This window comes from Hippocampus guttulatus, chromosome 11 (genome assembly GCF_054856545.1).
Source record: "Hippocampus guttulatus isolate MCC_2025c chromosome 11, RoL_Hgut_1.0, whole genome shotgun sequence".
Lineage (NCBI taxonomy): Eukaryota > Metazoa > Chordata > Actinopteri > Syngnathiformes > Syngnathidae > Hippocampus > Hippocampus guttulatus.
The window spans coordinates 13,380,061-13,396,093 of record NC_141271.1 but is presented as its reverse complement, the minus strand read 5'-3'; the positions used below and the strand labels follow the sequence as shown (position 1 = coordinate 13,396,093).

Below are 16,033 nucleotides of genomic sequence, written 5' to 3'. Positions count from 1 at the left end.
GCTAACATCGCTCTTTGCTGTCACTGGTACCCTAAAAAAAAGATGAAAAAGTTAAAAGAGTGAAATTGATGGGATACCTTTGGCAAATTGCCGAAAGCCACAGCATACTGTCCAGCCACACATACACGCAACGGACGACATGTATATACCAAAACAATATCTTTTATTTGTAGTCCATCACCACAGCCCTGGTAGACTATTTGCACCAAAGCCAACGGAGAAACACATGACAAGCTTATACAACAGAGAAAAAGAGAGGAAGTCAACTGGATGGTAAAAAGCAGTGCGCGTTTACATTGGCGTCTCACTCACGGCCTCACTTTTTATACCGTTACACCAGATCTAGCTAATTCTAGTTCTATGTTACCTGGCATACCTCAATTGGGCATTGAGCCCACTCCACTCTGGACCGTTGGAGGGAGGGAGCAGGGGGAGGGGAGGGATTATTGCTGTGGGAATGATTTACCCAGAGTCAACAAGAGAGTCGAAAAACAAAACCAAAACAAAAAACAAAAGAACAGGAACAAGAACACGCATAGCACATCTGGGTATTATCAATAGGATTTACGCTGGCTAAAGAAATCCTGGAAGTTTTGGAGCAGAACTTGTAATCATGTGTGGTACTAATTGTGTGCTGCAAAGCCCCTCAGGATCTCTTCCCCCACCCACCATGTGGTTAAAAATAAAAAAGAAGAGCTTTCGGCAGACGGTCCATGTTTGTGCTTTTTCTTTTTCTTTTTTTTAATAATACTATTATCTTAATGAGGTCATAGTTTGGTTTGTTATACACTGGAGTTACAAAGGAAATTAAAATAGACTAATATTCGAATAGCCCACCAATCGTAAACAGTACAGTATTTTTTTTAAGGGGAGGGCTTCCTCCTCCCAAGTAAAGTCAGGTAATAGGAGTCGAGAGGTCACTGATAGAATGCCTATACACACACACACACACACACACACACACACACACAGACACACACGCACACACTCAATCACACACGCTCACATGTCTATACAGTACAGAAACAGTCAAAAACAATGGAGACAAGATGGAGTTCTACTCAAGTCCTCACAAAGCACTAATTCTCAATCCTGTTCCATACCGCATCCATTATTTTGTTTTGTTCTTAATTAGGAGAAGGAAAAAATAAGATGGACATATACTGTAGCATCTCCATACTGACTTAGAGCAAGGGTGATTCCTCTTTGTTGTCCAACTCATAAGTCCCCCCAAAAACGAAGTTTTTTTTTCCTTATTTTGCGAAACCGATGCACAACAATTCCATACATTCTCAAGTTTATAAGTCAAAATTGTTCTTGTGGCAAAAAAAGTATTCCCACCTTCATTGGGGAAAAAGTGCCCGCAGTCCACGAGCAAGACATGACCGGGTGTCTCCGTTCAGTTGATTCCAGGTTACATCCACCATTTTTGGAGAATACTTCCTCACTCAACCTCTTACTCCATCCCAGAACATTCTAGATACAAAGTTTGCGGATTAGAACATTCCAGGGCCCGGACTGAAGCCCATGTCCATGTCACGCGGCCTCATCTGTCCCCCCATCATCATTGTCTGTTGCGGCGGACCGCCCATGCCCTGCAGTGACATCATCATGTTAGGGGAGCCACCCGGTCCGGGGTGAGCCATTTGCCGTCCCTGCATCATTCCCCCGGGGCCACCCGGAGACATCATCCGCGGTTGGTGGCCCATCATGCCTTGGCCCATGAACCCTGGTGGGCGCATGGAATTGTGGCCGGGGTTCCCTATTGGCATGTCTTGGGGCCCCATACCACCGCCGGGCCCCCCCGGCAACCCCCCCATCCCCTGCATGGGCATTCCCATTCTTGGGGGGCCCTCGCCCATCATGGCCTGCATGGGAAAGCCGGAAGGGTGCGACGGTTTGCCCCCAGGGTTGTCCCCTCCGCCGCGAGGGAAGTAGGACAGAGTCTGGCTGGGCTTTTCCGACGGGATAATCCTGGACAGATCGAACTCAGGGATGCCGGATGCTCCCGGTCGCATCACCTCGTGAAGGTCCGCCTCGCTGAAGCCGCCTTGCATGTTGTTGAACTCGGGTCCTCCGGGGGTGTTGGGCTTGCACATGCCCCCATCCGGTCCACCTCCGTGAGGCATGTTTCCCATCCGTCCTCCCATCGGTCCTCCTTCTCCCTGGAAGCCCATGGGGTGACCGGGGAAACCTTGGTGGCCACCGGGCCCGTTGTGCGGAGAGAAGGGGCCCTGCTGGGACGGGGACTGGGTCAGCGGGTAGCCCTGGTTTCGGTGCGGATAACCCAAACGCCCCTGGGGCATCATTTGGGGGTTGGCCATTCCGGGGTCTTGCGGATTAGCGGAGATCATCATGCCATGAGGCATCATGCCGGGGCCCATGTTAGGGGCGTTAGGAGAGGGCATTTGCGGGGGCATTCCGTGTGAGAGGGGCTGGGATCCCATTGGGTTCATACCGAGGGGGCTGAGGGCTGGCATGGGTCCAGAGTTGCCAGGTCCCATCATGCGGGGATTGCCTTGGTGGTTCATCGGCATACCTTATAGACAGACACAAAAGAAATTACATTTTGTACAAACCTCTTCACATAAGAGCAATAATTTCCTTCTACTGTGGCGTGATGGTGAGGTTTTATTAGCCCAAAAATGACACATTTATTTACTATCAAGAATATAATGTTCATCTTATAAATAAAATCTATTATTATTATTATTATCTCTCGTTGCCAGTGTCATATGGCGACAGGTCGAACAACTAAATGCTTTTCCACTAGATGGCAGAATTTCCATAATTTTTCTTTGGCTACACCTGTTGCCATTGATGCCACAGATTAAGCCATGCCATGCACACACTCGTGAATTGAGACTGGCTCATCATTATTAAAAGGTTCTCGTCGTATAAAAACATTACCATTGTTGTTAACTGAAGGAAGGTTGGGGGAGCGGGCAGGGGGCGAGTCGTCGTCGGAACTGGCGACAGTCTTGATGGCGTCGTGATAGAGCGGCGTGGAGCTGGGCATGGCAAACTTGGACATGCGCGACATCATAATGGAGAGCGGGTTCTGAGAGAGCGTGGGCTCAGGCGGGATGGTGTAAGGGCTGCCTGACGGCACGTTGCCAGGGAGGGACATTGGGCCAGACGGCGCGCCGGACGAAGGTGGGGCAGAGGAAGGGCCATTACCACCTGTGTGGTGCGAATACAAAAACAGAAATCAAACATTGGGATTTCCTGGTCTACTCTTATTTTATACATTGACACTTGCGACAACGTGTGGCAAACTGTATGACCACGAGATGGAGACAGTGGATCGCAAACCCATAAAACTAATGTGAGATTGGTAGAGTATGGGCAAGTGCCTGGAAACACGAACAATCAGATTGTGTATTTTATAAGGCTAATATTTTTATGGATAGATTTAGAAAATACACAGCAGTATGGTGGTTTGTATGTCTCCCTGGTAGTTAGAACGTGTGCCTCATGATTGTAGAGTTCGGGGTTCAAATTTCGGCTCTGGTCTTTCTGTGTGGAGTTTGCATGCGCCGGGTACTACTGCTTCCTCCAAAGGCCAAAAACATGCATGTTGGGTTCCCTGAAGACACGACATTGACCATAAATGTGAATGGTTGGTTGTCTATATGTGATCTGTGATGGGATGATGACCAGTTCAGGGTGTGCCCAGTCTCTCACCAAAAGTCAAACGGGATGAGGTGATTATGAAGATTAATATTGGAGATTTAGTTTTTTTTTGTTTTTTTTAATGTATGAGTTTTCAAGTACATGATGATTGTACCTTATTATTTGGACCAAAAGTCACTTTTTTTTCTCCATGGTTTTGTTGCTCCTGCGACTTATACTCAGGTGCAACTTGCGTATGCATGTTAGAGCTCAGTCAGACTGACACCCAAAATCCCTGTTCCCTAATTGTGTCGACTTTCCTTCGGCAGTTGCTATTGCTGCCATTGAACAGAAGGTGGTGGTAATGCATCAAAGGTATTTGCAAACCACCAAAAGAAAGAAAAAGAAGAAATGGAAGACATAGCAGTTGTCTTTACCGGTGGTGGCCACCCTTTTAACATGACAGTAATGCACCTAAAGAAAGAAGCAGTAGTTGTCAAGGAAACTAATGTGTGACGTATCGGTAGTTTAGCATACTGCTTCCTTATGCCACCACAAGGATTTATGGCATCAAATGGCAGCAAAACCGACCAGGATTCTACTTTTGGCCACAATGAAACATGGGATTCCAGTAACTAAAAAGAAAAACTTCAGCGGGTTGGAACTGGAAGTTTTGTCCAATCAGAACTCATTTGCTGCAATCTACAAGGGGTGAGTACAGATATTAACTCTGATGCCATCACACCACCCCGAGAGACACTGTGTGTGTGTGTGTGTGTGTGTGTTCTGAGAGGCAGAGCGTGCTCTTCTCCCATTAATTTCTGAGCACAGCCTGTGTTATAAACCAATCAGCAGCTTGCGCCTGAATTGTTTCCATCTGTACTGCCTGATGCAATGGGTTTCGGCACTCTGTTTTGGGGGCAGATTGAACAACCGAACGGCACATTTGAACAACGCTCAGCTTCCGAAAGGTCGGAGTGAAACAGCGCACGCTCTGTGAATATTTCCAAACGTAACCCAGATTAGGGAAAAGAGGTTTTGGTGGGAGCCAGAGCTCTACTGTTCTTGGCCTCAGTTTTTGTAAAATAAATTTTCCTACAAAAAAAATGCGACTTGTACTCCGGACCGATTTATATACATCACTGGCGTCAGTCTTATGTCACAATTTTATATTTTCCTCAAATTTATACTATTGGTCATTCCACACAAGGTGTTATTTTCACAAATTAGTGACCAAAAACGTTAATAATGGCTGGCATTGTTACTGGTTGAACAAACGTGACATCTTGCGGTCTCCTGCAAAGTGATGATGAAATACAAGGATTACGCTCAACATCAGTAATATTTCTTTTCCTTCATCATGAAGCATTTTTTGACTGGTGCAGCCTATACGCCAGAGCGACTTGTAGTCTAAAAAATATATCACAAATCCAATAATGATTATAGTTTGATGTACTCTACCTTGCTCCATGTTCCCCATCATGTTTGGTGAGGTGAGACTGAGAGGGGGCTTGCCACCTTGTTGTGGCACTCCAGGACTTTGCATGGGAGGCTTTGGTGAGGAGGCCCATCCCGGCGAGGGATTGGGAAGAGAAGGAGACCTCATGTGAACCGGGGAAGCTCCCGCCGATCCCATCATGGAGTGCGGTGACTTCATTGGCGCAGATGATGGGGGTGCTACAGGGGCCTGGGGGCCTGCGGGACCCGTGAGCATGCCGGCCAGCTGGGACGGTGTCTGAGGTGATTTGAGGTTTCCAGAAGGTGAGCCCATCATGGGAGACTGCACCTGCCTCAGAGGAGGGGACTTGAGTGGGTTGACGCTAGGAGAGTTGCCCCCGCCTGCTTGGACATTCAAATCTGCTGGCTTGCGACCTCTTTGGCCCTGTGAAGGGCCAGCATTAGGGGGTAGGTGGTTCATGCGACCGTTGCCTCCCGTTGGTGTGGCTCTGTGTTCTGGGCCAAACGGTTGCTCTCCGTGCGGGCCCCTCATTCCTCCGGGACCCACAGGGAAAGGACGCCCAGGCCCCATAGGAAAGTCTCCAGGTTGTGGCTGCTCTGGGAAGGGCGGCCCTTGCATTGCCCTGCCTTGGCCAGTCATGTTTTCCATCGGAGGGCCGCCTCTCATTCTCATCATCTCATCTGGACTCATGTTCATTGGAGGATCTCGTAGTTTGGAAGGGTGCATGTGAGGTCCAGGCCCTGGACCAGGTCCCATGCCGAATTCGGGACCCATTTCTCGACCGCCCATTCCCTGGAGCCTTGACGATGGGCTCATTGGACCGTCACCGGGCATTCTTGGAAACATACCCATGCCATTTCCTGGTTCCATTCCACCTCTTTGATGGCCCATCATCCTTTGCATGTCCATCATCATGCCAGGGGGAAGGCCTTTCTCTCCTCCCATACCTTGGTGGAACATTGCCTCTTGGACTGACTGAGGGTTTGGGAAGCGCTCCCCTCGACCACCAGGGCCAGAAAACATGGCCCCCGGTCCACCAGGAAACCCTCGTGCATCTCCCATGCGGGGCGGCATGTCGTCAGGCCACCCCATTCCCGGCCGCGGGGGTCCTTCCATCTCAGGATTGATCATTCCTGAGAAGGCAGGCATTCGCTGCATGTGAGGGGGCATGCCTCTCGGGCCGGGGCCTGGGCCCATGGCCATGCGTTCTGGGTAAGGGTCTTGTGGCCCACTTGGTCCTCCCCACATCTCTCCTGGGCCCATCTGATAGGGTGGTGGAGGTCCTCGTATCATGCCCCGTGGACCGTGGGGGTGCATCATCATGTCTGGAGGAAGTGGCCGATGTTGCATTTCTTGTTTCTTTCTCTTCTCCTCATAAAACTCCTGCTGTAACTTCAACCACGCCACCTGTTCTGGGGTCATTTGATCACCGTCTCCGCAGCCACCCGGCCCCCCCATGTGGGGACCCATTTCATCCTGCGGAAAAGGAGGCATGTCTCTGGGCCCGTGGGGAGGTCCGAATGGTGGACCTTGTGGGCGAGGTCCCCCTGGCCCACTAGGTGGTCCAAGGCTTTGAGATTGTGCCATCATGGCCTGCAAGGGGCCTGGCTCAGACCGCCGAGGAGGACCGTCAGGGCCTCCGTCGTGGGGCCCGCCGTGGGATTGTGGAGGCCCAGGGGGTGGCGCCTCACGATCATCTGGAAAAAGCATGCGCTGAATGTCTCGCAATGTCTGCAGCGAGCGCTGGCGATGCTCCAACTGCTCTTGGGATAGACCTTCTGTGTTGGCCTCCATATTTAAAAGCTCCTGCGCCAACTGTTGCTGCTGCTGCTGGGGCGTCAGACCAGGCCCACCGGGGCCTACGCCCTGCCCTACTTCACTTGCCGTGGCAGCATTATGGCCTGCCTCAGCTTGGCTCATGGGTGTCTGGTCAATGGGGCCTGCATTGTTGCTGGGGCTACTGCCGGGAAGATTCTTTGAATCAATGACTGCAACTGACGAGCCATCCTGTGGAAGAGCGCCAGACTGGCTTCCCTGGTTTGCCGACTGGGGTGTCGCCGGCTCTGCCATGGCCGTTAAGGATGGCTTGGATCCGGGCTGGTGGCTCTGATCTTGGCCATGGGACGGCGTTTGCTGGGAAGGCTTGGAGTCATTTCGGAGGGCGTTTGCTGTGTTGTTCTTTGGTAAAATAAATGAATAAATCATGATTAGAACGACAACATGATTCGCGAGGTGAAGATATGTATATGTGATAAATGTTGGTGGATATTAGGATGGCTTTACCAGAAGGAGGTGAGCTTTGTCTTTGCTGTTGGAGATGTTTTTCATGTGGAAGGTGATGATGTTTTCTGTATGGCCAGTCAGAACTGCATCAGCTGCCCTGAAGACAAGAAGGAAAGCAGATATCAGCAAACAGACACCATTTTAATATTTGTATTGCAGTGACAGCGGATAAGGACACTGATCCTGGCAGGAAAAGAATGCAGACAACCACTTAATATGCGCACACTGGAATAAGTTCATTGTGGAGAAATATTTGGTCTTCATTGGCATCGGGGTTTCATTTCCATTTGCTTCTGTATTCAATATCATTGTTAACACTTCCTTATTTTCCAAATAAGTGAAGCGCTCCAGCAATTTCTCACTCCAGCCACCAATGCGCCCGCACTTTCAGAAAACGAATAGTGTCAAGTCAAGCTTCCTTACTTGTTGGCCATTTCTGTGGTGAAGACATAAACAAGTTTGGAGCCTTGTTTCTGGCCACTAGCAGGTTCCGTCGTGGAGCCCTGGCCTCCTAGTAAATTGTGGGAGGGTGTGGAGGAGCGACTGAGTCCAGCGTTGGAGGTAGAATGGGTGACAGAATCGGGTGGCTTCACGTCACTGGAGTTACAGTCTGCGGGAAGACGAGAGGACGAGACGACGCAGCTTTAGGACATGTTGTTATGCAGCCATGCGTGGAATTGATCAACAGATGGACCACCAACACATGCTTGGAAGAACACTTACTGAAGAATCCTTTGTCATCTTCGTCACTTTCTCCCCCCGAGCACCAGTCGGCTCCACTGTAAGGCTGCCTCCTCTCTGCCACACACATCCTTTTCACCCTGCTATTGTCTGCACAAACATACAAAGCCAATCGTGGTCTCACACTGGGCAATGTGAGTTCTGATGACAGGCAGGAATGCGTATGTACAGGAAGTTTTATAGTGTTACATAATAAACAGAAAAACCCCAAAAGGTAACTCCAGACAATTGGACGAGGTCGTCGAATCAGAAAAGAATCCAGACTCTTCGATTGAACCTTTGCACATTACAATGACCCAGATGATTGAAAATCTATAATATACAGTTAATGCAGTCCTTTTCAAAGAGTACGGCCCCCCTCAACATCATTGGTTTTCCCCACAGTAAGTATTTCCTTGAAATAACTCTGGATGTAGCTCTACTGCCGAGAGCTAATGTGATGCTATTCTTATTTAGACAGCAATCTAATTGAGAATCGGTGAACAGCGAGGCCAAGTAGTGAACTCCATTTTGTCACAATTGTTTTAAAAATGCAATGTATCAACGTTCCGCTCCGAGATCGATTGCGCTATTATGATGTCCATCCCCAAAAGGAGATAACGTCGATAGCAACTGGAGATGACTTCGGCTTATCATAAGCTACAGACAAAACAGCATTCAAGCATTGCGGATTTTTTTTCTCTTCTTTCAATGGTGAGCAGTTAAAAGCCTCAGTACAAAGAAAGACTGCGTAATTTCCCTACAAAATCATCGCTGCTGACAGCAAATCTTTACAAGGGCTCTGAGTAATACTGGCCCCTGAAACCTGCTCATCATGAATCAAGCTGCCGTTAGAAGCTGCCTCACCTTTTTCCTCAATGGTGGGCGTTCCGCTCTCCGGCTGTTCAAACGACTCCACCGATGTGCTTCGCTCTCTTTTCACTTTCACTTTGGAGCTGGGGCCAGAGGTCAAGCTCTGGCCATTCTTCAGCCCGATACCCCCTGCCACACTTTGTGCTCCTTTGGCACCCAGGGTCTTGGGATCGCAGGGCGAGGGCTGCGACTGGCTGCCAGCACTCCCTGGCTTACCCTGATTGGGCATTTTAGAGTCCATCTGGGAGGCAGTGGAGGGGGACATGACGGGAGGTGAGCGGACCATGGCCTCCGTCTTAGGTTTCGGGCTGATGCAAAGAAGATAAGAGACAAAAACGGTGAAATTAGTCTTCGTGATTTCGTTTCTTCAAGCAAAATATTTGATTGGCTATGCATGGGCATGAACAACAAAAGGGAATAAAAAGGGTGGAAGTCCAAACAATTCGGACAATTTTCAAGTAACCTACACCTGCAGAGTCTAACATAATCACAAACTTTCTCAGTTTGTACCATTGGTATCAAACTGACTCTTCACATTTAAATTTTTTCTGTCATCGGCTTTGTCTTTTGTTGTAATAATAAAGAAAAAGCAACAACAATTGTCAAAGCTAATTGAATAACAACAACAATTGGTGAAAAATAATTGAATAAAATTGGCCCCATTTGGGACAATTTTAAAAGAGCATGTTTGAGCCCTACTAGTCATGATCAAATTCGGTGCTCAAGTGGAGGGCTCAATGTATTTTTTTTTTTTTTTTTTTTTTTTTTTAAATGGGACACATAGCTTCTAACCATGAACGCTTGTGATCTACTCATCTGAAGCTCTGCACGGAAAGAATACTGCATGACAGACGTCGCTCCTGTTGAAATGATTGTTGCTGCCCTACTAGCTCACTCTGAAAGCAGCTCAGTATCGTCGAGCAGGACAAATCTAACTTTCAGAGAACTTTTTTTTTTTTTGCCACACCCTAATCCCTCCCTCCCACTTGCCCTCATACACACTTGTACATGCAGTGTGAAACAAATGCCAACAAGTCCCAAAAGCACAACCGCAGCCTTGCTTGCTATATGTACAAACACATGGGGCTGCTGAAAAGCAGAAAAGCAGGGAGCGCCAGGGAGAGTTTTGGCAGTCCAGACAGCTGTTTCCAGAGACTCAAGCATGACTTTGCGGGGAAAAGTTCCAAAGACAATGCACTCCGTGAACCCAGGGACATCTCCTGATCACACGCGAGGACCTTTGCTTGAGGCCACAAGGACATGCTGAGGTTGGACCTGAAGTCAATTTCATGACAGCGATCATACAGTATGATATACGCACATGTGAAGAAACGACTGTACAATTTGCGCTCATTGTTTACAACTGCAAAACAAAAAACCCAAACCCTCCAATTTAACACGCTTCCCTCCATCTGATAATGTGAAACTCAACAATTGATCAAAAACGCACATTCAATCCTTTGTATGATTATAACCAATGCCTCTTTTTGGAACAAAACAAAACAAAAAAAATGCACATTTCCAATGACATGTCAATGATGAAAAAAAACAACAGGAGCTGCAATTTATTTTTTCAGTGTTTAGGCAGGGACAATAACAAACAAAAACATCCACACTGATGTTGCTCGTTGAGTCTACAAAAGGCTAAATTACATATTTTGGATTGGAAAACATTACAAATGGCTCTGAAAAGCACCTGCGCTAATCATAATAAAAGCACCCACAAAGAGGGCCACTACTACCGTTTTGACTTTTGTCAAAGTAGCCTTTAGTGAAAAGGGTTGGACGTCACTATGCCAGACAATATATTTTCTATAATTAGCATTACTGGCTAACATGTAAAGTGCTCTCAGCCTCTCATGTCAATTCGAGGCAAACAAGACAAATCTATTCAAACCAAATTTTAAATGAGTAAAGGCGGTATGGTGGCCGAGTGGTTCGCATATTTTCTTTCAGTTCTGAATCTATTAAGGCATAGGTGTCAAACTCAGATCCTGGAGGGCCGCTGCCCTGCATGTTTTCCAAGTCTCCCTGTTGCAACGCACTTGATTCAAATGATCAGATCATCAGCAAGCTCTGTGCAAGCCTGACATTGAACCTGTTCATTTGAATCAGGTGTGTTGCAACAGGGAGACTTGGAAAACATGCAGGGCAGCGGCCCTCCAGGACCTGAGTTTGACACCTATGTATTAAGGCTAGTGGTGATCGAGGGTTAGCCTTAAACTTGTCAGCTAGCTTGCACTGTCCAATGTGAGAACTACTTTACTGGAGCCAACCATCAGAACGATGCAATTGCCATGTTGTCAAACATACTGTATATCGCAATTTTCTATCACCTCTTCTTGCTCATTTACAACCCGTTTTTGTTCATGTCCGGAACAGTCCTCGATGGGCATAAAAAGTTACCGCTCGGTGATTTCCAAAACATAATACAGACAATCTGCATCACTTGGCAGCTCTGACTAATGTACTGTTACTGCAGTGTATTAATTAACTTTTGCAGACAAAACCTTGAAGAAAGTCTTCCCAGAAGAATGGATGTTTTTACTGCTATAAATGGAGACCGTGTTTTCTTAAATCTTCAGTCTAAGAACAGTCAAATAAGTTTCAAGCACTTCCTCAGCGCACTTAGCAGATAAATATGCTATGCTACATGACATAGCAAAAAATGTATGGTTATGAAGTCATGCTCAGCATCATGAATTGCTACACGGACTCTGGGCCCCACTCACCTTTGTGTGTTGGTGGATGGGGAGTTCTTTAGCCTATTGGAGTGCATTGATGGGGTTACCAGTACGACAGAACACGGCGAAGTGAGGTGCTGGTGGGGACTGCCCGCGTGTGTGAGCGGCGCCTTGGCACGGACGTTCCTGGAGCCGGGATTGCCGAGGTTGCTGAGGTTCCCCCGTCCGTCCTTGGCCTCCTCTCGCTCCTTTTTGCCACGCTCCTTCTTGCTGAAATGTGTCGCTGCTGTACCTGCCGCCGCTGGCCTCTCCTCTTGGACCTCCAACATTCTCCCTCACGTCCTTGTCTATGTGAGTGTGTGCGCCCGCCCCAGTACGTACGTGTGTGGTTTGTTTGTGCAGAAGAGAAATTGTGTAAAAACAATAACAATCGTCCAGGAGTCTTTTCTCGTTCACTGTGTATTTATGAAACTCCTCAAGGGGGCTTTCAATGGCCCTTGGGCACACTGCGGAGAAAGAGAAGGAGGGGGGTGGGAAAGGGGCTGTAAACAAAAATGGAACAGGAGAGCAAAACCAAACATACAGTACAGTAGAACCTGTCAAGTTGAACGCCTCTGATGATGTACAATTCAGAACACGACAGAGAAATATGCTTCGAAAGTTGGCCGGAGATTTTTTTTGACTGGCCGTTATTTGATGTCACAGAATACCTCAGCAAGCAACAAAAGGATGTTTTGGCTTGCGATTTGCTTGTTCTTGGATTTTGAAAAACACTTAGTGATCCCTCGCTATTTCGCGGTTCGTTTATCGCGGCTTCGGTGCATCGCGGATTTTTTCAAACATATTCATTAAAAAAACAGAAACAAAAAATTTAAGTTCGCAAAAAGTCCGCAAACAGTCCGCGAGAAGCAGCGAAAGTCAGCAACACATCAGTGAGTCACAGAGTCGCTACTTCGCGGATTTTCATTTATCGCGGGTGGTTTCGGTCCCCATTAACCGCGATAAACGAGGGATTACTGTATTCAGAAGACGGATGGCATAGATATCAGCAGCATTCAAAGCATTACACTAACTTAATCTGAGGTTTTCCTTGGCTATGTGTTAAGATGTCAATATCTAGCTATTTCGCGTTGGATCATTTCCTGTGAATTTTTATGAACGAGCTACTAGCGTATCAGACCAAATTATTCGTTTTGCAATAATTTTATGGAATTCTTTCTTGCATCATGTTTTTTTTCCAAGTATAAAGATGGCTGTCAAAATCGGCTCATGTTTTGTTTCTTTTAAAACAGAACAGGGTCAGTAAAAAACAAAACAAAACTGAGGACTATAAATACCAGAAATATTCACACTTAGAATTGTAGCTATGCAAAACATAACTTGTTGCTCCAAATGTATATAGAGTACTTATGAAGTCCATATGTTTATTATGTTTCCACGCATCTCAAACTGTATACTGCTTGTACTATACTGTACTGGCACTTCTTCTCAAATGGTGTGTCAGGCCCCATAAGTGGGTGGCAAATCCTTTTTGGGTGGGTCGGGGACAACTTGTAAAAAAATAATGCATTTGTACGGAGTTTTTCCTAACAGTACAGAGGCATACAGAGTTCCTCCATAGAACACACAATATTGGGTCATCAGTATGCATTTGTCCTTCAGGGTCAAACAGGATGCAGCGGCTCAAGCACGCGTCCTCACCACAATCAAATCGCACCGGGTTTGAGTCGGAGACCCCCTGCTAGAGGTTAGTTTGGCCCGCAAGCTAGACTACGGTGTTTAGAGTCACACCCGACCAATGAACTGCACCAAGAGGGGGAAAACCTAAGTCAAATTGAAACAAAAAGGGTTTTAAAAAATGGGGGGGGGGGTTAAGTAAGTGTGTGCAGCATAGTGTATCAGACAGTGAGGTGTAAGGCCAGATGGGTGGGAATGGGGGCAAGTCGCTTTTGTGTACTCGTGAGCGAGCGGGAGGATTGCATGCAGACGCAACCCAGTCAGTGAAATTACATTGTCAGCCCCAAAATATTTAGGAGCTCTTCCAAACACTCGACATTGTAACTGGCTCTGGAGTTCTCTTGGGGAGGAGGTGGACCCTTTGAGCGTCCTGGAGAGGGTTCTGTTGGGGGTGGGGGTTGTCACCAAGAATGAGGAGAAAGAAAAACAAGACTCCCGCTACAGCAGCGGTAGCAGCACTAATCTCTCAACAGTCTACTACAAGCGAAGTGATTTACGTCTACGCTGGACGTATCGCAAAGGCACGTGAGCATAAGGAGGCCGCTTGAGCACAAGAACAGAGAACCCTTATGTGTTCAACTTGCACTGTTTGGACAAACCTCGCAATAAGGAAAGGAAAAAAAAAATAACGAGACGCGGCAGTGAGTGAAAGTTCCTTAGTGTGCTCAATACAAATCGCACACTGTGATACAGTTGTATGTATGTATATATACACACACACACACACACACACATATATATATATATATAAATATGGATTGCTTTTTGACGATGATGTTTCGTGGACGTCATTGTCAATTTTGCATTCACTGCAGTCCGGAACAAAAGTCAGGTTGAAGCAATTCCGAGCTTTTGTATGCGGTAATTATTAAGTAGCAGTGTGGTTCATCATGTTCTTCAAGGAAAGATGGGAGGCAATTTCAATATTTCACCCTCTGTGGTGTCTAGTGATGAGAATATTTTAAAAGGAGAGAAGGGTAATGATGCAGGCTAGATTCCTCAGAATTTGTCAGATAAATCATAGAATTAAAACCATTTTTCACAGGCTGAAAAAAACCCCCGCAATAGTTGTTCGACGGTAAGGAACTATGTATTCGAAAGGCCAGGTTTAAGGTGTGTTCATGCCCTTCAATGTAGCCTGTGATGAGATTCTTGTTGTTGAACAATACTGTATACATTGTATGCCTTATGGAGAAATAATCGACAATTAAGATGGAACACTTTCAACTTGACAAAAAATTCTGTTTGCAGAATTGTTACCTGTTGTTGCTTTACATTCATTTACATGATCGGAGTTTGTTTTTCAACAATTCCAAACAAAACAATTTCACTCTTTGCTTAAACCAACAAAAAGGCGGAACAGCAGGGCCTGAGGCTTGAGCCAAACCTTTCACATTCTAATGCACAAGCCAAGACTAACAAAATTAAGTTAACTCAAGTGTACTGACTCTTGTTAAGAAATACGAGCATGTCAACAAGTTAAAGCGGCCGAGTTGCAAGTCCAACGGCTGAAAACTCACATTTTTAAGGTAGCAACGTTGAAGACCTATTGACATGCTCACTTCACCAGCCTGGGAAACTCGCTTACTTTTTATGTTGCAAATTCAGTGCTGCAACAGTCCATTTGACTAAAGTTCCTTTAACTCGTGGAATTAGTCTATTTCTTGTTCAATATTTTTCAACACATGTAACACTCTCCCTCTGAATGTTCTAAACTCCGGCCGGGTTCAATGCCAATGTCGCGTTGAACAAAATAATGCTGCATGGAAGAGTTGCCATTGTGTAGCTCCGCATCGATGCAGAGGTTGCTTTGGTCATTGGACAGTAAATTAGTCAAGAACTTTGCTGTTTTACATGCAAGGCCTGTAGTCCACTCCACTTTGCTTCAGTTGTGTCATGACACGATTAATTGATTATTTTCACACAATTGATCAGCCATTCATCCATTTTCCGATTCGCTTTATCCTCACAAGGGTCACGCGGGGGTACTGGAGCCTATCCCAGCTGTCTTCGGGCAGTAGGCAGGGGACACCCTGAACCGGTTGCCAGCCAATCGCAGGTCACACAGAAACAAACAACCATCCGCGCTCACACTCACACCTAGGGACAATTCAGAGTGTTCAATCAGCCTGCCATGCATGTTTTTGGAATGTGGGAGGAAACCGGAGTACCCAGAGACAACCCACGCAGGCACGGCGAGACCATGCAAACTTCACACATGAGGGCCGGAGCCAGGATCGAACCCACAACTTCTGCACTGTGAGGTCAACGCGCTAACCACTGGACCACCACAATTGATCATTTTTGTCACAATTCAAATCAATTATTCGATTCCTGTGTGCATCCCAACTACACTATGCCGTTTTCACTAAGTGAAAGGTCAAGTGCAGCACCAACCCTTTTTTTTCCCAGTACTTTGAGACGGCATCAAACCTAAGCTGGGTGGTTTAGCATGGCTTATTGGTCTTGTCTTGTTAATTACTACTTGCCCCTCTTTCATGGTAACGATACATGTGAGAATTGTATCTTATTTACTGCCATGGAGGCAATGACCCGTTATTTTTAGAGGGACGCCCGGTCGCCATGTTAGCTATGCAGCCGCAGCCAAGGAGCTGAAGGAGCTACCCACATTATAGTCCGACACACTGAGGAAAATGTGAGG

At 46.8% G+C, this 16,033-nt stretch overlaps 1 protein-coding gene across 2 annotated transcripts in view; it reads right to left on the bottom strand.

The window, feature by feature from the left end:
* Nucleotides 1-146: 146 nt before the first annotated feature.
* Nucleotides 147-16,033, bottom strand: part of bcl9 (BCL9 transcription coactivator) — a 33,157-nt gene continuing 17,270 nt past the window's right edge. For both annotated transcript variants that reach the window (XM_086123575.1, XM_086123574.1), the window contains exons 3-10: nt 11,683-12,140; nt 8,945-9,258; nt 8,081-8,188; nt 7,781-7,967; nt 7,358-7,454; nt 5,077-7,252; nt 2,911-3,183; nt 147-2,539 (exon numbers count right to left, since the gene is read on the bottom strand). In XM_086123575.1, the coding sequence (XP_085979701.1) occupies nt 1,497-2,539; nt 2,911-3,183; nt 5,077-7,252; nt 7,358-7,454; nt 7,781-7,967; nt 8,081-8,188; nt 8,945-9,258; nt 11,683-11,963 (4,479 nt within the window). In that variant the 5' untranslated portion in view covers nt 11,964-12,140 and the 3' untranslated portion in view covers nt 147-1,496. The remainder of the gene's footprint in view (nt 2,540-2,910; nt 3,184-5,076; nt 7,253-7,357; nt 7,455-7,780; nt 7,968-8,080; nt 8,189-8,944; nt 9,259-11,682; nt 12,141-16,033) is intronic.